At 41.9% G+C, this 24,770-nt stretch overlaps 1 protein-coding gene across 1 annotated transcript in view; it reads left to right on the top strand.

Moving 5' to 3' along the window:
• slc35f3b (solute carrier family 35 member F3b) overlaps nt 1-24,770 on the top strand; it is a gene marked incomplete at both ends in the record, with an annotated part of 40,105 nt that overhangs the window by 9,036 nt on the left and 6,299 nt on the right. The window contains one exon of the mRNA XM_079280034.1: nt 23,613-23,955. Within this exon, the coding sequence (XP_079136160.1) occupies nt 23,613-23,955 (343 nt within the window). The remainder of the gene's footprint in view (nt 1-23,612; nt 23,956-24,770) is intronic.

The raw sequence follows: 24,770 nt of genomic DNA, 5'->3' as shown, positions 1-24,770 counted from the left end.
GGACAACAGCGTAGGCGAAATAAAAGGTTTTATTTAGTTTGTTCGTGGAGCATGCAGGTAGGAAGGTGAGGCGGTGTGAGTTGTCTGTGATGATGGTCTGATTGATGGCAGGTGTGGAGATGGGCCCAGGTGCCGGATGATTGAAGCCGCGCCCATGCCATACACACACACACACACACACACACACACTGACAGAGAGAACAGAGGGGAGACTCCGACACGAGCTGAGGTCACAGCGGAGCCGTGACATTCAAATCACAATGAAGGATTTGGTAAATTGAAATAGCTAGTTTTACACAGATTTTAAATATTTGACTTGTTCAGAATGATGTGAATGATGAATTTGTACAGCACACTGTTGTCTAGCAGAGTCTCATAATTTCTCGTTCCATCTCATGGATTATTGGTGAGCTCGGAGGAATGTCACTGCGACTGTGAGAGTATAAGCAGTGGATTTCCTTTGGAATCCAAAAGCTATAAGCGAGTGCATCCGACTATTCTCACTGCATGTAGAGATTCATAAATAGTGAACAATAGCACGGTGCAAGCACGGAAAACTCCCCAGATGATGAGTTTTCATGTGTCCTGACTGTAATACAGCTGAAGTGCTTTAAAGTATTGATGCACTACATTACAAAGTGCTGAAGATGATGAGTAGATCGTGACTTAAAAAGATATTTCGTGTTCTTTCTCTCATTTACTCTTTGAAAGATTCTGTCAGGAAAACATTTTTGAGCAAGATACCACTTTACTTTGTCTTTGCAAACACAACTCAAAAGTAAAACTGCAATCTAGGTTTGATGAGCAATTAATATGTACAGTAAAAATGGAAATAATTTTTCCAAAGACCAAGGTCATCAAATGACTTGTTTTGTCTCACCAATAGTCCAAGTTAGTCCAAACAGTCAGTCCAAAACACGAAGATATTTAATTTACAATTAAGAAAATAAAAGACTTAAGCAGAAAATGATATCAATTATTTAATGATAAATTAATCTACTAATTATTTTCTTGATTAACTGGTTGTTTAGTCTATAAAATATCAGAAAATAATAGAAAGAAATGCCTGTTACCATGCTGCATTGTCCAACAAGGCGAAGAGTCATGCTCGCAGCTCTATGAGGCTGTACTTGAGCTAAATGCTAACCTCTGCATGCGTACAGTGGTAATGCTACCATGAAGCGCTACACAGTGGTAATGATGTGAAGCATGTCATCATGCAAACATTTGATAATCAGTAAATACCAATTGATCAGTTATCAAACGTGTTGCTACTGATTGACGAATAAATGACTTGACTAAATGTTCCATCTCCACTTGACTGAGAGATAATTCATTGATGATTGAAATGGTTCAAGATCAGTCATGTTTGTTCCATCACCTAAAACAGAAAGTACTGTTGAGACTTTTGGTTTTGACCTCTCTGTTCTTTTGAAGAGGATGAAATATTTCTGTAAGGTTTGTTTTCGTGCAACGTTTTGTTTTCCAGTTTCTTCGTACAGCTGAAGAAGAAGAAGAATAAAGTCCCTCTTCATTTTGCACTGGCTTCATCTGAAAGTTTTGGTCCTCAGACAGACCCAGAATATTTTCTGTGAGAAACGCTCTTGTACTAAATACGAGTATTGTCATTTAAGTTGTAAAAGGTCCGTGATGGGGCTACAGTCAGCCTGTGAGAGCCAAGGGAGCGAGTCTTCCCCATGCATGTCACTACAAGTCATTATTATAACTCCCAGCCCTTAGTGTACAAAGCATTCAACGTGGGGTCGGGGAATCAGGCAATTAAGGGAGCTGTGGACATGGATGAGAGCCGACAGCCAATGGGGGAGTGCAGAAGGAGCCGGGGAAGCTTGAACCTCCTCTCCCCCTCAGGGAGCTGACTGGTCCACATCCCTCAGCCCACTGCGTGCAAAGAACAACCACTTAATCACAATGATTATTCAAATCAAGCCAACGCACCTCCATTTGCCCAAGTACTTACTATGCACAATCACTCCACGCATAAAGGAGCGCACTCTGACAGAACTGTTTATGATTGGAAATTGTGTCAAGCTTAAAAGCTTTGATTGAGTGTGTTTTGTTTCCACTGACAGCCAATATATTCGTAATTAATGAGTTTAAAACAGGTTATTGAGTTTGTCTACTGTAAAAAAGAGTTTTTAAGTTTCTTCATGCTCTCAGTTTGTAAAGGCTAATCTTACAAGTGCTGCAAATATTCTCAAACAGCAATCCCTTTCCACACTGTGAATTCTGGGTAATTACTGTGGAGAATGGAGCGTGATTGCAGGTGACATTTGTCACCCATGTTGTTTACTCCACACTTACAATGAGGAGACTTCCCTATAATGGGAAGCAGCCTCATTGGAATGAAAAAATTCCTCATTTTTGCCAATTCCATCACCAGCTTATCAAGAAAATATAGCTCTCCCATAAACCCTAAAATCACAATGCTGTGCATTTACAGCCTTGGGAACGCAAGGACATCAAGTTCTATTTGTATCCAACACTGATGGCTCGCATTTTGCCTGGGTGCTCTCACTGTTTGAGATTGGACTGCAGATGTGGAGATGGAGGAGACAAAGAGGGAAGTTTTTACTATACCGACATGCACACACACACACACACACACACACACACACACACACACACACACACACACACACACCTGCTCCTGGCCTTTTGAAGGGCCTAACATCTGCTGCTGTAAGTGGATGGAAAGATGGGTTCTCTAGTGATAAGAAACCAGTCTGATCAGTGTTGAAAGCGACCCGACTGGACTCGCCATCCAATCTCAACACTTCAAAGACAACATCTGACAGATCTAAAGCTTGATACAGGACAGGGTTCATTTTCTCTTTCTATTCGCCATCAATAAACACCACTCCTCTTTCATATTGTTACTGCTGCAACTGCCAACTGTATTTAACCACTAGTGTTTTTGTTCTGGTGTTTCAACCTATTCCCTAGCTTTGAATTATTTACCACAAAAGGCAGTCCTACGCCCAGCGTTTGTCAGTCTGCCAACCTCAATTATGATCAAGCTAAATGATTCATATCACCAAATATCTGCATAATTGATGCGTGGAGTCTCGGGTGTATTATTTTACTGTTTTTCGACGGTCTCATTTGTGCTCCGGATGTTCACTGTCGTGTCAGCAGTCTCCATGGCACCGTCTGGAACCAAGATGAATCCCTCATTTAAAAAGGTCCCATGACAGGCTGTGTTAGGCTGTTTTTGCAGGAGCAGGGAATAAAAGGTAGCAACAGGTCTTCTATTTACAACGTCCACAGCAGGATTCTGTGCCTAGTCACTGCTCAGGCTCAGATAATGTTCTTCTCATTTGTTGTTTCGGTGCTTTAATGATTAAGGATGAACGTTAGAGGTTTGATCCCCGGTGTGGCCGTACGTGTGGAAGCATCCTTCAGCAGCATAAATAACTCCTCACTCCTTCTGCAACCCTTTCATCAGCAGTAACATACTGGCTTTCCAGTGCAACATCCAAACTAGGAAGGAGGAAAAGAAGATTTCCCGCCTGAGGGATCAATAAAAGCATATCATAAATTCAGGCAAGAAAATAAATTTAGCCGAGCCTTGTTGGAATTCATGTTGCCGATTGCTATTTGTGTTACCGTTAATTAAACTGCCTGGAGGTAAAATAACCTGCAGTACATGAAAGCTGCCTCATACTGTGATGCATTCAAACAAATCCCTGTGTATGCCTCAGACAATATATATATATATATATCAATATCATGAATACAATGGCATTATTTTTTAGCTTACTCACACTGACAAATTCAAAGGAAAGGCTGGAAATAATCTATAAATATTTTTAACAACAACCTCACCCATGTAGAGACCAACACTATGAAATGATGCTGCAGACAATTATCGTCTGTGCAGCCAAAGCTCTGTGCCAGTGACCTCCATCGTTGTCAAAAAACATTTAAAAAAAGCATTATTACAACAAACCTAGGCATTGTAGTTATTTTGAGTAAATCCCACCCCCGCTGCTGTAAATACCAGAGAACCAAACAAGTATTAAACCGTGGCTGAGACTTACTCGTGTAACACTTGATAAAAAAGTAGCATTGCTCAGCTGATTTAGGAAATCATTTGGCCTTTCTAGAAAATGAAAGTACACGTCAGACCCGTTTTCAAAGTTGTAGATTTTCAGTCCAAAACAAGGTAGTTGGAAAGCATGAAGAGACGGTCAAACACATTGTTGGTCCTTTCATGGGATTTGTTGGCGATAAGAAAAATCCAGAACAACACCCATCTTATCTTTTAAATGCATTTTAGTTTTTTTTACCCAGTCCACCTTCAGTGTTACACAATGATTTGGTGTCTTTGGAACTTTGCCAACTGTTAAATATTCCTTTAAAACTTGCATTTCAAAGTGCTTAAGCTGAAACCCCTTTAAAACAAATAACACTAATTGTATTCAACCTAAAATGGCCCACCTGTGTCGCAGTTTTTAAGTTATTTAAAGCTCAAATTATTTGCTTTGGCAAGTGTCTATTTTTGGAAACCAAATATACATGGCCGCTGACAAGAGTTGCTTTTTGCAGGTCACTCTGAATTCACTCTAACATTTTGTAACCTCACTATGAAGGATGTCCTTTGAAAAAACAACAAATCGAAAACTTGAGCGAGTGCCTCACAGTGTGGCCGAGCTCTAATACTGTCCTTAGAAAAGACACGAGAGACAAGAGAAAGTGAGACGTGATCACAAAGAGCCGCAATGGCTTTTGTTGCTATTTCGCACCAGTGTGTGTGTGTGTGTGTGTGTGTGTGTGTGTGTGTGTAGTATTGGTGTTTTCATGTAAAATCTTTCAGCACAGATGTGTGCTTCTAAATGTGTATGTGTGTTTTCATGTAAGTGTTCTATACAGGTGTTTATTTGGGTCACATCATCGCCATTACTGCTGTCCCACTTTCCGCTCCGTTGCTGTGCTGCTTTTTGATTTCTTGGTGACTTTTCATCCAAACCCTGAGCAGGTGTCTTTGTGTCAGATTACAAGTGGTCACAGTGCCCCCTACAGGCACAATGGAGGCGCTGCAGAGTCTGCGTAATGTTACTTCAAGACAGCATGTACGATTGTCTCATATTTCCATTTCCATTTGGATCATACTACTGTCAAAACACAGCTACATAATATGTAAATAAAATATATACATTTTGGGACTGTATGTATAAATGAGTTGGTTTACTTGTCATAAGTGAAACTAAATGCATCATCCAAGAGCCTACTTTCTTTACATTAGGACTATTTTACAGAAAGAAAAAAAAACGGCATTACAAAATATGGGAGAGCTTCATGCCCACACTTTGCAGGCTCAGGTAATACCCTCATATAATTGTGGAGTGGCGGAGAGAAGCTTTTGGAAAGGGCGCACCATAATTACAGCAATTTAGAACAATTTGAATAGCGTTAAGTACAGCTAAGTGCAGTTTAAAGAGGAGCAGCTTCAGAACAACAATAGCTGGGAGGCTTTTTTTCTCTGTTTTAGAACCACGGACAACTCTGAATATAAGAAATGCATTTGAATTTAACACTGGGCAGGTGCAAAATCAAAACCTAAGTTATTAAACAGTACATTACATAATACAGCTAAACTTTAACGAAAGTTGTTATTTAGGCTATTTACCTGCCGAGTAAAAAATGAAATACTGTAGCTTGACAACAGAGGGAGCCAGCGCCCTTTATGGGAGAGAAACAAAATGTCTTTCTCTGTTGGGCATGAACTACCTCCTACTGAAACGTCTCTTCAACCAGCAGCTGGGGTGCAAAGGCCAGTTTCTCTGTTCTTGGCGTTAGGAGTTAAGTAGCCTCCTCAAGGATAATTTGACAAGTAAAACCAGACAATGGATAGAATAGCCCACTTCATTAGTCCTGCACCCTCAAAACCAAGTGAACTATTTTGCTGCCGTCTGCAGGAAGAGTTTGAGAGACTTGTGACCGGTAGGTTGGAGGTTTGATTCCCGGACAAGCTGAATAAAACCGGGTGGGCAAAGGGATTGCACCGGGCAGCTTCCAGGTGTGTGCAGCTGTGTGAGTGATCGTTGTGTTTCTGCAAAGACTGTCCTTTGCATCATGTACTGGTCAGAATCATGAATGTCTCAGTTAAAGCATCTCATCCCACAGAGTACAGGGTCCGATACTGGACCAAAGCCTCTAGGCCTGCCTGCACATGTGCACCACAAATTAAACTTTTACCCATCACACCTTGTGGCTCTGAAACAACCTTAATTGGAAAGTAGAAATGTGCCGCCGGGGGTCGATTCCTCTGGTGGGATGTAAATTGAATGGAGAGACTCACTCCTCATGATTAAGCGTGGGCCATAGGGGTAGCGAGTGATTATAAGGGATATCACTTGGTACTACAACTTGACAGCATCGAATAGATGCTGCTGGACTTTATTAGCTGTGGTTGTAATTAAGAGGAAGTCCCACATTACTTGATTATACGTTCAGCCTTCCTCCTGGACAGCTCTGTGTTTTGTGGGTGAGATTACAAGCTCTCCGACTCATTTACACTTCTCTAACACAAGTTCCCAGTCAGACTTTTTATTTGTGTTAGTGGCAGCGGGCATATCATGTGGAAGAGCATGCTATGGAGAGTTCAAACAATAATAATAATGGTGCCAACTTCTGGAATGTGAATATTTTGCCCTGGGTTTTGGACTGTTATTCTGAAAAAACAAGACATGTAATTATATATATATATATATATATATACATATACTGTATATATATATATAAACTTGAGTATTTTCATTATTTTATAGACCTAATGAGTATTCCATTACTTGAGAAAGTCATATGAATGAATAATTAAAATAATGGTTCGTTACAGCCCTAAAGTAATGTGTATTGATGACATCCAACTATTTTGTTGATCTTGTAGCATCTTCAGACTGACAACAAAGACATAAGAAAGTAGTTTGTTCCACTGTTCACTGTTTCTTTATGGTCTGTTTGTTTTTCCAGTGTTCATCATACATTGCCAACCACTGCAGACAACAACAACATCACGAGAAAGTCTCATAGGGCAGACTATCAACGTTCATAACATCTCATCAAATATAACTTCATGCTGCTCTTGTCATGGAGTGAATTTATATTACAATAATGCAGGAAGGTATTCATTTACCCCCAGACAACAGGGGGGTGCTTTGCAAAAGATAAATTAAAAATCCTTGTGATGAGTGACTTTTATGTGGAAACATCTGCCTCCATTATACGCTAATGATCCACTATTATGATTAGCGCAGTTTTGGCATCAGTCACAGTATCGCAGCATTTTTAGAGTGTACGGTTACACACGTAAGTGAAAGATCAATGTAAGTGTTGGCCACCATGTAGCTCTGTAATGTAACTAAAATGGGGAGAATGTTTTGGCAACTGTGTTCTAACTCCTACACCTCAAGGCCATTAATCCAATAAACTGCTGTTGGATGCAGTACCTTGACAGGCGCCTGCCTCCACAGATGAGTTGTGTCTGCTCTGAAGATGTGTTAGGCCGAGGAACAGGGAAAGTTCATTTGATTTGACCTTTCTGGTACTTGAAACAAGCTGTTATTTAGGACTCCATGTCACCTTCCCATGCTAAGAAGGAGCCAGAAGTGACCTGGGCTGGAACAGTGGAGGAAGAGATGCTTCAGAGAAGATTAGAAAGTCACATATTATTATTTGTTTTTCAGAAAGAAGCAAACACTGAAATCCTCTTTTTAGTTGACTGAAAAGAGGATGCTGTCAATATTTGATATGAAGTATAATCACTGCAGCATTAATATTCATAGTAATATTAAAATGAATTGACCCATTTCCTTTTCTGTGTACATAACCTCATCTGTTTTACTTGTACTGCGAAACTTGATAATATCTGTTGATTTTAAAGCTGGGAAAAGTGTGGAAAAACTGACGTTATTGAAAGTGCCATTGTACAACAACATTAAGAGTTTGCAGCCATGCTAGCATCTCCGTGTGCATTGCTTTGAGTTAAATGCATCACAACGACGTCTGTACAATTATTCATGCCATTCTAAAAGGTAAATGTTGAGATATTTAACTGGTTTAGGGAAAATTTGTATCCATGCACTAGAAGAAAAGTCAGAGTATTTCCAAAATCACCTCACAGCAGAGGGCAACTCCTCTGATTGCAAAAGAAGTCAGCTTGTATAGAGGTCTATGAGAAAATGACCCTACTTCTCACTTTACTTATTCCCTCAATAAACAATGTAAACATGAGTTCATGGTCTCCATCTCCAGTTCCAAGTCTTCCTCAACACCGCATGATGTTCATTTAGTAAAGTACGGTTCCATCGAAAGTGAAATAAAGCTTTAGGGCGTGGCAACCTTGTGATTGATAGATTAGTTGTTTCATTGGATATGAAATGCCAATAACAAATATGTTAATGTTTTGGCAAAGAGGCAACTGCTACAGCGCAGACAGTCTGTACCAAAAAGCTGCTGTACACAAAGGAACTGGGGCCTGTTTACTCACATTGGCAGTGTTGGTTCAATTATATCAGACTGCAATACATCGTTTACTCTTACACACACCTTTTAGCATTCAAAGTCAACCATCTTCCACGTTCAAATGCTTTGTGCAGTCTGATTTGCAGCTGAAGCACTTTTATGCTTCATCAATAGAATAGATTTCAGATTGCCTCATTGTCCTCCTTTCCATCCTGCTCTGTAGGTTTACAGCAAACAGCTGATTTGTGAATGTGAAAGCGGTGAACAAATAATGTATCAGGTAGATGGAACTATCAAGGCTGTATCCCCGGACGAAGTTGGTGTTAGAATTAAATCAAGAGTGCACATTCTTACACACAGTCTATTTTGTTTTTGCAATATTGTCATCCATTAAACATAACTTTCCGTCCAGCACCACTAGCAGGTTAAAGTTTTCATGTAAAATATCTCTATGAGATGGATTGGGAAATAATGTGTCCAGGATAAAAAGGATACATCTTTTGACTTTAGTGATCCTCTGACACGTCTTCTAGCGCCGTCACCAGGTTTTGAGTGAAATGTCTCAACAACTGTTGGATGGCTTGTGAGTAATTGTGAGCACAGAGCATCGATTTTCAGATTTTGAAACAACAACATGTAACAGCAACATAGTGGTAACTTGAACTTGATACACTCATTTCCTATTAGTCCATATATACAGTTATATATTCGTTTTATGCTTCTTGTTTCATACAAAAGATCCATATTCCCAATTTCTATCCAAAGTAATTCCATTAGTAATGTCCTGATCGGCGAATGGTAACAGCACGAACTGCAATGTCCCCGGTTCAATGTCAGCAGGCGTGGTGACCCTTGTTCACCTTGTCATACCGTCTCTCCCGGTTTCCAGTCTGCTTTTCTCAGCCATCCAATAAAAGGTGAAATTGCCCAAAAAAAAACATTTCCTGAGCAATCCTAAGCCATTACTGTTTCCCTGGAGGATCAGCCTCGTGCAAATGTCTTGTTATAGCCTTTTTGCTGGCTACGAGGAAACATTTTCATCATGTATCCGTCTCTTTTGTATATAGCCGCCTAATTCTGCTCCATAGGTACCCAACAGCAACATTGTTCCTAATGCCCTATCCCCTAATGTTCCAGCCCTCCATTTCTAATTTTGGTTGATTTCGACCATCAGTAGGAACATAATAGCAGCACTGATTGGTGCAGTTAAAGAACGTTTGACCTGGAAAACGGCAAATGTCACTCACTCATTATTCGGCATGAATAAACATTGAAGAAAAGCTTCTCTTTGGAGCGCACTAGTTCATCCCGCTGTCTGTGCGTAGAAGAAGTATCGCCTCTCGGATCTACTTCCCTCAGTCTCTGGGTAGAAATACGGATTCAAAAGGCTGTGCCGATGCGGCGACCTTTTAACACTTCTTTATTGCTCACACACGCTTATCCCTATTCATATACAGTACGCGTGTTAGAAAGAGAGAGTCGTCATGTGGTGTCACAGAGCATGGACTGGTTTGATCCTCCTCCGTGTTCACAGATAAAAGTATATGAGTCACTGACTGGGATCTTTTAATGATCTCACCCGCTCCACCTTTTCCCACCCCCCTGTCTTTTCTATCAGCAATAGCATGCGCACTCCAACTGAATCTTCTTACCATATCAGCTGAACATTGACAACATTAGTTTCAAGTGGCAGCTGCTGTGCCCAAATGGGACTCACTCACACACACACACACACACACACCTACACACACACACACACACAGAAACAAACGTGACATGTTCACCAAGACACACAATACAATTCATATAGGTGACGTGTTCATACTGTTTATCCATCAAACACCCTGGGCTGCTCTTTTAGTTTGTTCAAAGTGAGCTCTTGCACTTCATCAATTAGCTAAAATCCACTGTTCTTGACATTTACCCTTTTCAAAGCCAAACACAGGAGTGGGAACAGGCACAGGCACTTTTTTTTTGCAACACCGACAGCGGTCTTCTATCCTCCGATGGATCACGTGTTTGTGTACGACGGCTCCTCAGGTGTAAAACACAAGTGACATGCAGAATGACATATTAAAGACATAGAGAGAGGATTTCAGGCCCAATTTCTTCTACCACAAAGTGAGCTGGACAGCTCTCAGTTTAAAAAGTATTATGAAGCTCGATGTGAAGCTTTAAATTGTCACTTCAGGTTTCAAAAACAATTCCTGCGGCTGTTAGAAAGACCTGACAGAGAAGAGTCAAGAGGCAATGTGTTGCCAACGTCAACACTTGGGACTGGGATGACTTTGGCAAAGTCAGAGACAGGAGCTGTAAAGGGTGATGTGAAAGTGAAAGCTGTCAGGACTGTGACTCAGGTCAGTCAGCTGGGACTTAGGTCTCAATCACTCAACGAACCATAGCCGACAGGAAACTCTGAACAGCTGAGGTACTAATGTAGAGTCTGGTCATGGCAGTAGTCAAGTAAAGCACAACAATAGAAGAGGTGTATTTTGAGTTATTGGACAGTCTGTAGGACATAAAAAGGAGGACGGTGCATCTCTAATCTATATGCGTCGATTTGCACTAAATTGCAAAACCTGACGATTAGACTACACACACACACACACGGTACACAGTAGAGTAATTCAGTCTTTGTCATGTTAATCTTACATCATTGTATCATGGTAATGAAAAAAAAATGAGAACGATAATATGAGGTAAATATTCGCTATAAATGGACTTAAATTTGAAGTTGCATTTTTCTTTTTTATCTCCCTACTGACCTTCATTCAATTCAACTTTCTTTTTGTATTATAAATCCCATTTTAAATCTGCATTTAATGTCCATATCCTCTTTGTTAAAAACAAAACACCCGACTGGGCAAAGAATACTTTCCAACTATATCTGCTTGCAAGAGAAACTTCTTTTCGATTTGAATCTTGACCCTAACGTGACTGGATGGATTCTAGACTTTTTGACAGACCAGTCCGAATGTGTGGAAGAGTGAAGCTTGTTAGAAAGGACACCAACAAGCTCCACTCTTCCACTGGTTCAACTCAAGGTTGTGTCCTGTCTCCCCTCCTTTATATTATTTGCACAAACAGCTGTCAAAGTAAAGAGCCGACCAGACACATTATAAAGCCGATGATTCTGTTCTATCAAGCCTCCTGGAGGAGATGAACGAGGTCATGCGGCAGTAGTCGGCGAGTTTGCGTCACGTGTCAAAAACCAAGGACTTGAGCATTCAGACGTTTTTTTGCACTTAATTTGAAGTGATCTCACCTTTGTAGTGTTTGCTCCTGTGATTTGTAAAGATTGTTGCATTATGTCATTATGTTTTCATAAAGAATGTATACCTGGCTGCAACCAAATGTACCCTGGTGGGATAATTAAGTTTGACTTGACCGTGAAGACATTTTCTGAATCTTGTCTTTAACTCTGTAAACCGCACGCTAATTACAAACAGGCTAATAGTCCCAGAACTGTTTGATATTTCATGAATGTTTCTCTTACGTTGTATCATACTCAATAATATAACATCATTAAAGTATGCCCTGACTCAATGCAAAAACGTATGAAAACATATTGAAAATAATAATAGTTACGGTCTCGTTTAAATGACACCATTTTCAAATCATATTAGAATTTAAGTTGTTCCTACAAAAAATATTAAGCATATACAAATATCAGACAGAAAAGTATAATTCAACTTACCCAATATTGAGTAAGCAATAATATCTTACACAATACACATTAAACCTACACACATTACTCTCTCAGTAAAGCAAAGTTGTAGGTTTTCTGTGCAAACACAGCTTCACCAAATGAGTTAACGCAAGCATTGTGACACACTCTAACAGCAGTATTAGTAAAACATAACTACAAATTAGAAGAAATCCACGTTTTTTTGCATTCTAAGAAACTTACACTTTAAACATTTCCATTTAGACTGCAAAACGGTTAACTTTAATGAGTGACAGGTGAAATAAAATATTCTATCAAATGTTCATAAATGTGGTGTTTAAAAAAACAAAAATAAAAGCTGTTCTGTTCAGCTGGGTGTAAAAAAAAAAGCCATAAACCAAAATTCATTAGCATAAAAAATAAACTATATAGGGACCCTAAGTTAGTGTTCATTTTGGAGATTCCATACCTTGATCAAATAAAGGATTCGTTCGTTTCACAATAATTGATTGAACTACCTCTACCGCCCCACACAAACACACACCGTACTGCATTGCTTCCATCACACAGCCACGGGGGCTCGGACAGCCGGGCACACCTGCCTCGGGACGGAGGGGTTGGTGGGTGGTGGGAGGTGTTAGGTGGTGATGCTGTGAGGGGGACTGATGGATGTGTGACGTTGGCGAATTGCAGCAATTGCCAAACTGTACGTGAGGAGAGACCCGCCAGGACGCACTGAATACAGCAGATTTGAGGAGGGGAAGGCAAGTGGAGGAAGGGGGGTGGGGGGATACGACAGAGGTAGGACTTAAAAAAAACATCTTCAAGAGGGGAGTTGGATGGATGCGGGGGGACAGAGAGCAGGAGACCGGCTCTAGGAACATCAAGGGTCCCATCAAGTGGTCTGGTGTCTGCACCAAATCAGCTTCAGGGATGTAGTCGAAGCGGTTTAGAGCTCAGCCCATCCGAGCTCATCGTCATGAAGAAACACTCCGCAAGGGTTGCCCCGCTGTCCGCCTGCAACAGTCCGGTGCTCACCCTCACCAAAGTGGAAGGTAGGGAGAGTTCATATCGTTTAGAACATCTGCAGCCCCGCAAACCCGGGGCTGGTGCGCGTGCTGTCTGTTAAGCAGTCTGTAATGTCTTTTCACAGAATACTCTAAATTTAGAAGCTCTGTTGATTTGACGGAGAGAGGATTCCTACCGGAATATTTTCCTCCCCCCAGCCCCCCCTATCTAATTCAAGACACGGGTCAACTTTAGAAAATCTTACTGCGAGCGAGATAAAAGCAACAACACGGGAATCAATCAAGCGCGCAACTTACCGTTAAACCTGTGATGCAACAGCTCTGCAAACAATTTGACATCGGGCAGCATCCTCATCAATTTTCTGCATGGAAGTCGTCAAATGCATCACATCATTCATCACATTATTTATTTATGATTTTCCTTCATCGCGTGATGTTGCTGAAAAAACCCAAATGTAGCCTGAAATAGACCTGCATTATACTGTGTCATTGACGCATCGATTTATCTCAAATTTGTTTTTTTGGGGGGGGGGCTCATGCCGGGCTGATGAACACTGTGCTAAATGTACTGGTCCATAGGGAGGATCGAATGTTATTGCAGCAGGGATTCCCCCTCACACTCTCCACCCTCCACCCATCACTGGCTGCAAGACTCACAGCTGGAATACCAGAACACCATGTCAGAGCAGATGAGACATGAATCACCAGTAAACTGGTCTTCAGTCTGCCTTCAGTGGCTTCACTGTCAGTCTTACATCAGGTCTCCCTGCCTTGTCTGAGAGTCCCTCTGATCTGCAGGAGCACCTTTACAACATTTCTCACTGACATCATTCAGGCACAACTCCTCTCTGACTCCGTGTGTGTGTGTGTGTGTGTGTGTTGCTGAATCACCTGTCTTGACATCTTGAACACGCATAGTGTCATTCATAACAACGATGTCCTCAGCCTCATGCTTGTGCAAAGGAGCATGTTATGCATTCTTTCATCCCCCCCTCAGCACAGATGTCTCAGTGTTTCACAGCATTCTAGCGCTTTGCATCTGAAGTAATCCACATCTCAGGCAATTTAAGGGAAAAAAAGGATTAAAATGAATTGATCAATTATTTGCATTATTTGCATATTCTTGTCTCCATAACTTATTATTGTATAAATGTTTGTAGGATTAAAACACATACACACATGTCATGGTGCAAGAAAGTAGGTTGTGATGACTTCCAAATAAAAAACGATTTGGTTTGACCAGCTAAATGTTACACTGCAGGTATAGCTGTACTTTGTGCAGTGCAGTAAAGTAGTGCTTGAATAAACACTGTTGGCAACCAATCAACTTGTGACACCACAGCAAGAAGAGGTCATTTACCAAAATGTCGTACTGAAAAAAAGCCGTTTTCAAATCATATTTCATACAAAAGTGAATTATGAAGACAAAAACAATACTTCTGCTCTGCTGCAGTAGTTTTGGGAGTCAAAACTTACCCAGATCTTGCTGACTAAGACTTGTCAGTGAAGCTTAACGCTATACCTCCTATTGTTTGAGAGTTTTACTAATGTGAAAATATATGAAAATATACTTCATTATTCATAATTCATGACTCGACCAGCTGCTAGAATGTGAATGAGGAATCTTTCCGCAGTTTCATATGGACACTGCAGAAATGGAATTAACTAACCAGCTGTTAAAACTGTGTTGCATATTCATTCACTTTAAGGCATTCTGGATAACCAATGATGTTAAGCTTATTAGTGCATATGTCAGCTCAAAATATTTTATTTTCAGAATAGCTGCGACGGCAGGCTGCTATTTAAGCTTCTATATTAAGAATTAACAAGAGCTGAGGATAGAGAAAGGATTGTAGATGTGTGTGTTGTGGTTGATACAGTGTTGTAAATTGTTGAAGGGAGTCAAAACTGTTGGGTTTGTGATGCGAAAGTACGGCTCCCCATTTCAGCAGCTGCTTTTGAAGGAGGAGGGAATCGCAGGGGGGCCACAGCGGATCAACACACTGATTTTTAGAGACTCTGCTGTTTATATAACCATGGCTCCAAAACCTCTGTTCCCATCACTAATAATAACCCAACTGTCAAAGAGTTACCGTACATTCTTCAGCGTCAATCTTCAGTGGTCTCTCTGTTTTCTTCTGTTATTTGCATCCACAGAGTATTAGTGAGCCACAACACAAGAAACAACAAGATCGAGGAAATGTTGCGACATAGTCAGCTGCAAAAAAACAAATTCAGAAGTCTAATCTGGTGAGGTGTTTCTTTCTCTGATTTCAGCATGGAATTGTATTTTTTTTCCACATTCGTAACATCTCTTCTGGAACTATCAAGTCAGATGCAGCCAGGCTTTGCGCCTTGAGGGAAAGGTGGAACCGCCACCAATCTATTTTGACATCAGACTTAGTGGTGGAATTCTGAGCACATCCCAGAATCGTCCTGTGTTCCCTTAATGCTTTTGTTTTGTGACCAAAGATTCACTGCCTTCATCCGCAGTATTTATCTCTTATTATATGTGCTCTTGTGATGAATCCACCCAACTAACGGCCCATGATTGACACCTATTGACTTCTCTTTAAATATGTCTTTGGGGAATATCTGTTGTGTCGTTATCGGGAGGGAAGTTCATAAAAATCCCTTTAATGGCTTTAATTTCATTACACGCTTGGAAACAGAACAGGCGTCTTTGAAAACTGATTCAGAGTGCATACGTCCCCGAGGAAGCTCGTCATATTCTACCAGCTTCTGTTATGAGCGAGCTGAACTTCTCTCCAGGGCCCCGTGCAACTTGACCACACATCAATCGATCGATAGCAAATGATGACGGTTCACACTCAGAAGTAGAGGATGAAATGTGCAGACAATGAACTCATTTAGCAGCAAATTGGATTTTCAGTGTTTCCCAGTGAGATGGATTGTCATGCTATTCTGGACAGTCAGGCAGTTTGCTTTATTCCGTGTGCTTAAAGATTTTAAAGATGTGTTGAGAAATGTAGCAATGGCACTTGTTGCTTTGTGTGGATATTGCTTGAAGCGATGGATGTAAAGTCAGTCGATTTGTCCTGTCTGCCCCGCTGCTAGTGCACAGTGCATGATTCATAGTCATCTTATTAATAAAATATGTGCATTTAGCAAAAGAGCAGCAGCAGCATTCACACTGGGCGAGGGAGATTACCACTTTAAGACATGAATGATTTTGTCAATTTGGGGGGGGGGGGGAAGAGCACAAAATCAAGAATAACACAAAAATAACATGTTTCGTTCAAGCGTACCCACAAGGGACATAAATAGAAACTTGCATTTCAAACTCGTTTGCCTGCGTCCTATTTGTATGTAAATGTGCATTCAGGCCTGTGTGAACAGCAAAACCCCCGGTATGGAGATGAAGACAAAGGTCAAACAGACGTACATACGTGTTTAACCTGCATCAGTGGTGTTAAAAGATGGATTTTTGAAGATTTCCTGTTGAAGCTCCTTAAAATGTGACGTCTCACTTTAATCCTCTGGATGTAATTGGAGTTGACTTTGAGGGTAGTCGGAGGAGTAACGCTTTTAACATCATTTTAAAAGCAAGTGAAACGGGGCTTTCTTGCTTGATAAGTGTGCAATGAATACACTGTGACAGGTTGTGAGGCCAAGCTTTTGCTCTGGTTTATGTAATGCAGAGTGTGTGTGTGTGTGCAAAGAAAGCCACCAGTTCCATTGTAATGAATGAGATTTAGCTGAGCAGATGGATTGATGTTGTGCGCTAAATCAATATAAGTTCATTTGAGGTTTGCCGCCACGACTTCCTTGCCGCATACATCTCATTTGTTTTTCATACAAGAAAGTGCCTTCTGCAACAGTGTGGTAGTGTTTCATCTTTGAGCAACATCCTCTGGCAAAATGTGTAAAGATGAAGCTCTAAACTCTCATCCTGAATTGAGGGAGTTGATCCGAAAGATTTCTTTAGGATGCAGGACAGCTGCCTATCCTCTCTAAATATGTAATGCAGCCAGTAGACCAGATGGTACACTTGTGGTGGATCTATAGGGCTAATTATTACAAACCTGAAATAACAAAATATTTACACCATCCCTACAGAACTTTCTTGTAATTGTGACCAGTGTGAGTCAGTAAAAATGCGCGCTGCGTGTTTCCTTAATCTTTAAAAATCTCTTAGTTGGCAGTTCACTCCATCTAAATCTTGTTGGACAAACCTTTTCTTTTGGTGCCGTTAAAAAAACGTATCGGTCAACTGTAAGGGTCATTTTACAGCAGCGATGTAATGGAAAGGTCGAACTGTATCTGGAAATAGTGAAGTCCAAAGTCACCATCATGTACGTCTGATGGAGTTCATGTGTTATCAGTGGCCTCGGGGTGCAGGAAGGGAGTAAAACCGCTGTTTGGGCAGACACTGAGAGTGTACACCTGCCGTGGTTGTCTATCCATTACTTCAACAGGGACGCTGTGGCCACATATTTTAAATATTGATTTGTGTCGGAAAGTGCCGGGACTCTTGCCAGTCTGTTAAACTGCAGGTCCATCACGCTACAGTCACTATTGTAACGGACTGCAAGATGGAGGGAGGGAGGAACGCTTCAGGACTGTGGGACGTACTTTTGGGCAGTGTGCCCGCTACCAAAAGTGAGTAATTACTATTGCTCTGCTGTAACACACAGTGCATGGACACACACACACACACACACAAACACACGCTGGCCTGCTTGCACCAGTGTTTTGTCGTGTCACTCGCCAATGAGGCGTCGGAGGGCCGCAGCATTGGCCTGTATCGCGAGCATCTGTTGAACCAGCTGGGCAGGTCAGGGCAGTGACAAACAACAAGTTTGCAACTCGGTAAAGGAAGTTGCTCCGTCGTCCTCTGAGGTTGAAGGAGAAACTGGTCGGGAATTAGGGAGAGTGGGATCGGTAACAGTCGGCCCGTCATTGTCTGCCCTCCTGGGCCTTTGCCCCCCTCAGCCCATGTGGTCCCACCTATCAGCTGGTTGACGCAGCGGGGGGTGTTTGCGGCCTGACTCTCTGTTGTGTTATTGAGCGAGACAGTCTTGTCAGATGAGCCTGCTCTGGTGAGTTGAAAGGCCTCTGAGTGTCAGCTTGGCCTGACCAAGCTGTCACAGCCAAGTATCACAGACTCCCACTGTCTGTCAGGCTTAGACATTACAAAGACAGTGACTGCTGCCTGTCTGTCTTCAGCCTGTCTGTCTGACCCGACAGGATGAAAGTCCCATCCTTCTGTAGTGTGACATTTGTCATTTATAGCTTGCTTTACATATTCAGAAATGGTCTTACTTTTTAAACAGTAAGGCTCAGACTATGACACGTCAGAAATTGATGTTATGTACAGCAGGGTATAATGTTTGATTATGAGCACGACAGAACGAGGAAGTTGCACCAGTTAATTCATATTCATCACCATCAGAGACCCAAGAGACAGTAAGACAAGGAGACGGGTTCCTCTGAAGTGTGTATCGGTGATTGATCTGTTTACCCTCTTGAATCACTGAGGCAGAGCGCTGCAGTGCACTCTTACTCCCACAGAGGTGTCGCCAAACAGACAAACAGACAAACTTTTCTTACTTCGGTGTCTCTAACTCGAGGTCCCAGAGAAGCAGCCCCGACAGTTGTACGGCCGCCGCGGCGAACCAACGCACGCCTGGCGCTGTCGTCACTGCTGCCCGCTGTCGTCACTGCTGCCCGCTGTCGTCACTGCTGCCTGCATCTCTGATCTGTAGCACGGGGGGGGGGGTCAGAGAGAGAGGCCTGTTCAGGGAGCTACAGAGAGACATAGCTAGACTTTCTTGGCCTTTCATGGCCAGGCTTTGTGAAGTGTGAGAAAAGGCAGTCAGGCAGGGCTTCGCTGGCACGTTTGGGATTTGCAGCTATCAGCAGGAGAGATCTGCACTGCAGAGTGTGCAGGGGGGCGGGAGGAGAGCGTGAGTGGGAACGAGGCTGGTCGGGAAGCAGGGAAGCAGGGAAGCATTCACTGAGATGGGCGAAAAACTGGAAAACAGTCCGGATAAATCAGAATCAGAATCAGAATCAGCTTTATTGGCCATGTGTGCTTACGCATACATGGAATTTGTCTCCGGTTTCCACTCCGCTCTCAATGTACAAACACAAATTTACAATAAACAAGAAAATATATGTATAAAGAATAAAAAAGAGCAGCAAAAAAAGTAGAACGGATGTAGGTATAGACATTTAGCTATAATATAAGTATAAATATATATCCAAGAGAAAAAGTGTATATATATATATATATATACGGTATATATATATATATATATACCGTATATATATATATATATACGGTATATATATATATATATATACCGTATATATATATATATATATACGGTATATATATATACATGTGAACAATCCAAACACCAACTGGAGTACCTCGACCCTACTGGAAGTAGAATGTATATTATCTCCGTATATATCCGTATATTATATTATATCTCCGTACGAGCTGCTCAGGGTACTAAAACACCAGAGGCAGACAAATGAACAAATAAGCTAAAGATTGATTTGCTGTGCCTGTAGTGGTAAATGGACTGATTTGTCAACAGATTTACACACCGGTGAAGTGGATTTTCCTCCTAAAAATGTTTATTGAAGAAAAAGTATTGTACGGTTCACTGTGACAAAGAGCCAGCAGCGCTGAAATGTTATCCTTTTCTTTCCATAAATGCTTTAACTACCGGTATCATAAAAACTTTCTTTGAACATGTTCTCTTAGCTTGAGACCGCCTCTACCTGTGCACATTGAATTGGTGTTAGTAGGCTGAGTGGTTGGGATGGAAGCATTTCAGGAGTAGAAGACGTCTGTACATCTGTCAGATTGGATCCAAATCTGGACCTACCAGGATGCCGAACACTTTCTTCCTGTCTCCAGTGATTTCGCAGATGCCTGTTAGGTTCAGTTAAGCACACCTGGACATAGACTGTGTTGAATGAGCAGAGATATTTAAATTTCGTGTTGAATTGAGCGTCTCAGTTAATACAGTAATCTGCAATTACACCTAATCCTTATCTGTTTTAGCGTGTGAAATGCTGGGATTAATTATTAGATATGAAACAAATACACTGAATCAAACCAAAGGCTCCGAGTGCCTGCTTTTTACCGCAGTCGTGTCTGACCTTGACAGTTGACATTTGATTACAAACCGATAAGGTTTAAGAGCGTTCAGTTCATCATTGAGCAGTTAAAGAAGGAGACTCTTTCCAGGTGTTTCAATGGCTTCAAATGTCATTAGCGGAGGAGCCTTTCTATCTCACACAGCCACTCTACTGACCCAGCTCTCTCACACTGATGAGTCCAGCAGTGCTCCATATTGTTCATCGACGGCTTTCAAGGTTGATAGAGAATCATTAGTCACCGTCAGGCTCAAGAAACAAGTGCATTACCATCAAGTCCGGTAACAAATGAATGACGCCTCAGCATTAAATCATAGCAGCTTTAATTAATAATTTATGCAACCGTGTTTCATTTAATAACATTGATACCGTGTTATCTTGGGAGTGTTACGGTAACAGCGTATTTGAGGTGTGACAGGACCCTTAATGTTGTCATGACACTGCACTCAGTGTGTTCACGTGGGCCAGCGCTTGGAAATGCTTGGCTGGGCCCCAGGGCCACTCTGGGGGCTGATTGGCTTGGCCCCATCACTGCATTTGGAAGATTAAACTGTGCTGCAGTACTGAGCAGCGGCCAGGGCCACGGGACGTGGGACGGAGGCCCAGGAAGGACAAAAACTGGGCGGCGTAAACAAGACATGACCTTCAGAACAAGACAAAGAGGCTTGTGGCTCAGAATAGAGAAACTTAACTCTCACCCATGTGCCCAAGACTTTGACAGGCATCCACATGCGTCTGGCTCTTGTTTTGGTCCTTGCTGATTCATCATTTCATCGCAAAGAACAGGTTCAATGATCTTGAATCAACTTCCATTGCTGCCAAATTTGCCGCAGCAATGTAAGAGCTCTCAATTGCTTTTTTTTTCTTCTTCTCAGGAGCAGGAGGCATCGTTGAGGATACGCGAACAATGCAGCACAATTCCATCTTAATTGCATCACATTTTCACAGCAGATGAACAGAAATAAAAAGCTGTTGTTGCGCATTCGGCAGAGAGCCGGGGGAAGCCGGGGCATTAGCATGGGAGGCGATAGGCATCGGGGATGTTAATCTGTGGCCCCCTGGCGAGGTCAGAAGCAGCTCTTCCAGGAAGAATGAGTCAAAGAAGATAGGTGTCCCTTTGACTGAGCTCAATAACATGAAGGCAGACGGTTTCATCAGTGTTAGCTATATGATAAACTAACACCAACTAAAATAACATGGGTTCAGTGTCCTGTTCATGCCATACAATCACAACTTTCACAGTAAAACCCCAACTTCAGTTAGATTTATGTTGTCTTTTTGAAGTGCGTTCTGTATTCCAGCCAGCAGTGGAGATGAATCGACTCCCTGCGGCACATCATTACCTCTGGAAGCACCGTTCGGGAGATCCCTCTGTTTTGTTGGAAGGCGGGAAGCTACAGAAGGCGCATGGTGCATGTTATGCAGCCGTTATGAAACAGGGCTGATATACGAGGTGGTTTGCTGTGCGGTCCCCTCACTTCGCTGATTGGAAAGTTGTGATTTGTAGTTTTGTTCTCTGTGGTGAAAGTATAGCTGCTGGCTCTGTTTGCTTGAATACAAATACAATTATTTAGAGTCTTGTAGCGTTGTTGCTGGTAGATTCAATAAATAAGAATTACTCAATATCAAGATATGTAATGATTATTAATAATTAAATTATGATTTATATACCCATACATTTGTATAAAAGAATGATGGTACTCAGCTTACGCCATAAGACAGCATTAGTTTAACTAACTGAATTTAACACAAAATTAAATTTAGGACGCCACCCAATTTGAGATGAATCGGGAAAACTTCAAAATTTTATATTAATCAATTGAATCTGAATCTCAAGGTTGCTACGGAGTTCTTCTCAAGGTGTACAGGACTGCTGCAGGACGGTACCAAACAGTTAGATCACTGAGTAAAACATGATCAATTACACACAGAATGAATGAAACAACATAGAAAGACATTGTTATCATGACACAGATATACCTATCTAGATACACATGTGTACCTATATGCATAACAAATGAATGGAAATGAATGTTAGCTCAGCATAACATAGCAGTTAAAGTACATGTTGCATCAAAAATCAGTTGCTTTAAGTCGTTTAGTCACAATTGGATGGGTCTCTGTGTACCTCGGAAATGTAGATGCTCGTAAAAAAAACAACAACGTCAGAGTCATAAAACATGGTGGACTCAACCTCTGAGTATAGTCATATATATCAGTATAGTATAGTCTCATATAGTGCCCTGAGAGCAGTCTCTGGAGAGCGCTTATTCGTTCAGATTGTGTCATTGACATTTCAGTTTTGTCATCCTTCCGTGGATGTTCGCTACAGTCTTAGCGAAGATGCGTTGAAGAATCGTTTATACACAATGTCATCGTGAGATAGAGGGAGGCTGAGATCTGCTGTATGAATGAATAATATCTCTGTTGTTAGGTTGTGTTTGAGCTTCTTAGCTTCTATGCCTCGACACAGGATTATACAGTTAAAACTGAATTGTTTGGAGGACACAATGAACACGGTGTCCATAAGTAAGTTCAATGACTCGAGGTAAGTGAATCAGCTTTGACGCACAGGAGTGGGTGTGAGTGGGACCGAAAACAGCACGTCAACACTTTGCCTCAATTCACACATTGCTGAAGATGTATGGAGGCTATCAGGTTGTGACGGGAGCAATAGCAAAGCTAAGCAGTGCCGTGTGTGCCTTTGGGCACTCTGGGGCACGCACACACACACACACACCCACACCCACACACACACGTCATTGTAACTCACGGGGTGGAGAAGAGGTCGCCTTGGATTGGATATCAGATCTGCCCTCTTTTGTCCTCTGTTTGGCTGCAGCCTGTCACACTTGATCACCACATTTTTAACTCGGATGTCTGATTGATTACCTTCAAGTTCAATTCAACTGTGGAAGAAGCTATCTTTAGCCAGAAAACTTGGCAAGACATGGGTGACCTGAAGTCATTCACACGCAGAAAAGAGTTTCCTCTCGGCTCTTACGACAGATTATATGCAAGAGATCAACAAAGAATGATTGTACTGTATGTAGAATGCTAATGTCTGTGTAACGCTAACCTATATTTTCTAAGGAGCTTCTGAACTACAATACAATCAGTACATATGCATAATTTAGTTTTTAAGTTAGAAATTGTGCCTGAATGAGATTGGTTTTGATGTGGGAACTCTAAAGCACAATTCCCTCTTCTGAAGAAATCAAAAAAAAAAACATTCCTGATCATAGAACAAACTGTCAGTGTGTTCAATCTATCATGTCTGTGTTCATGTTTAGGAGAAGACCGCCCCAAGGAGAATGTGGTGGGCCCCACAGAAGCACAGTCGGCTGGCGGTACGGCCGGAGCGGAGTCCGGCTCCAGCAAGCGGAAGCTCCACTGCTGCATCAGAGTGACGACCGTACAGGTGCGGAAGGCCCTGTGGGGGGTGGCCATGGTGATATGCGTGTGCTCCTCCTGGGCCGGGTCCACCCAGCTGGCCAAGCTCACCTTTAAGCAGTTCGACGCCCCCTTCACCCTCACCTGGTTCGCCACCTCCTGGAACTGCCTCTTCTTCCCGCTCTACTACATCGGCCATCTGTGCAAGAGTCCAGAGAGGCAGACGGCCAGACAGAGGTTCAGGTAAGAAGACTCTCGCTGCATGCAAGCGAAGCGCGTCAAAATACAACAGGGGTTTTGAGGTGGCTTCTCTGAGATGTTGTGGGAGGCTGTTCCTTTAAGGTTTCTAACTTTAGGGGGAAAATAACACGCATATCGTTGCATAGGGGTCTACTTCTTATCCACACTAAAACACTGGAAACAATTAAAACAAAGTTTCATTGCCAAAAGTTCTTCTTATTGTTAAGGCCTGACAAGCCAAATACGCACAACACACAAATATTTATTCTGCAGCTACAACAGAAATGAGGAAGAGGAAATGATCAACTGTGAAAGTGAAGTCAACCACAGTCAAAGGGAATTGTTTTCTATAAAACACTCACCGACGATGCACCGACTAGCAACGAAAGCAATTTCCCCATCAGCAACAGCCTCAGTAGACCAGAATCCAACGCAGTCATTAGAAATCAGTTTCTGGAAAGTTGATGACAAAAAGTCGAACTCGTCTGCTGAAATGCTCAGACACATTCTGTGGAGATTGTTGAAAAGACTTGCTGTGAATGCCGCTGTTCCCAACACGGGGTCAAGAGCCTCAAACAGGGTCGCAAGACACGCCAGCTACTTAACGCCAGTCTTATAATTGATGATCTCACTGACCGAAGGTGTTTACCTTCCATGTTTGCTGCCTGGTTATAATATTTATGCACAATCACTCCCTGTTAATATTTGATTTCCAACACAGCACCACCATTTACCTTATTTGGAATATGCGGTTCCTATGCCACCTCCAGTTATGCTGCTGCAGCAAACAGAAAGTATGACATCCTAAGTGTGTTAGC

This window comes from Melanostigma gelatinosum (assembly GCF_949748355.1).
Source record: "Melanostigma gelatinosum genome assembly, chromosome: 12".
NCBI classification, from domain to species: Eukaryota; Metazoa; Chordata; class Actinopteri; order Perciformes; family Zoarcidae; genus Melanostigma; species Melanostigma gelatinosum.
The sequence above is the reverse complement of the archived record's forward strand: the minus strand, read 5'-3'. Positions and strand labels throughout refer to the sequence as shown.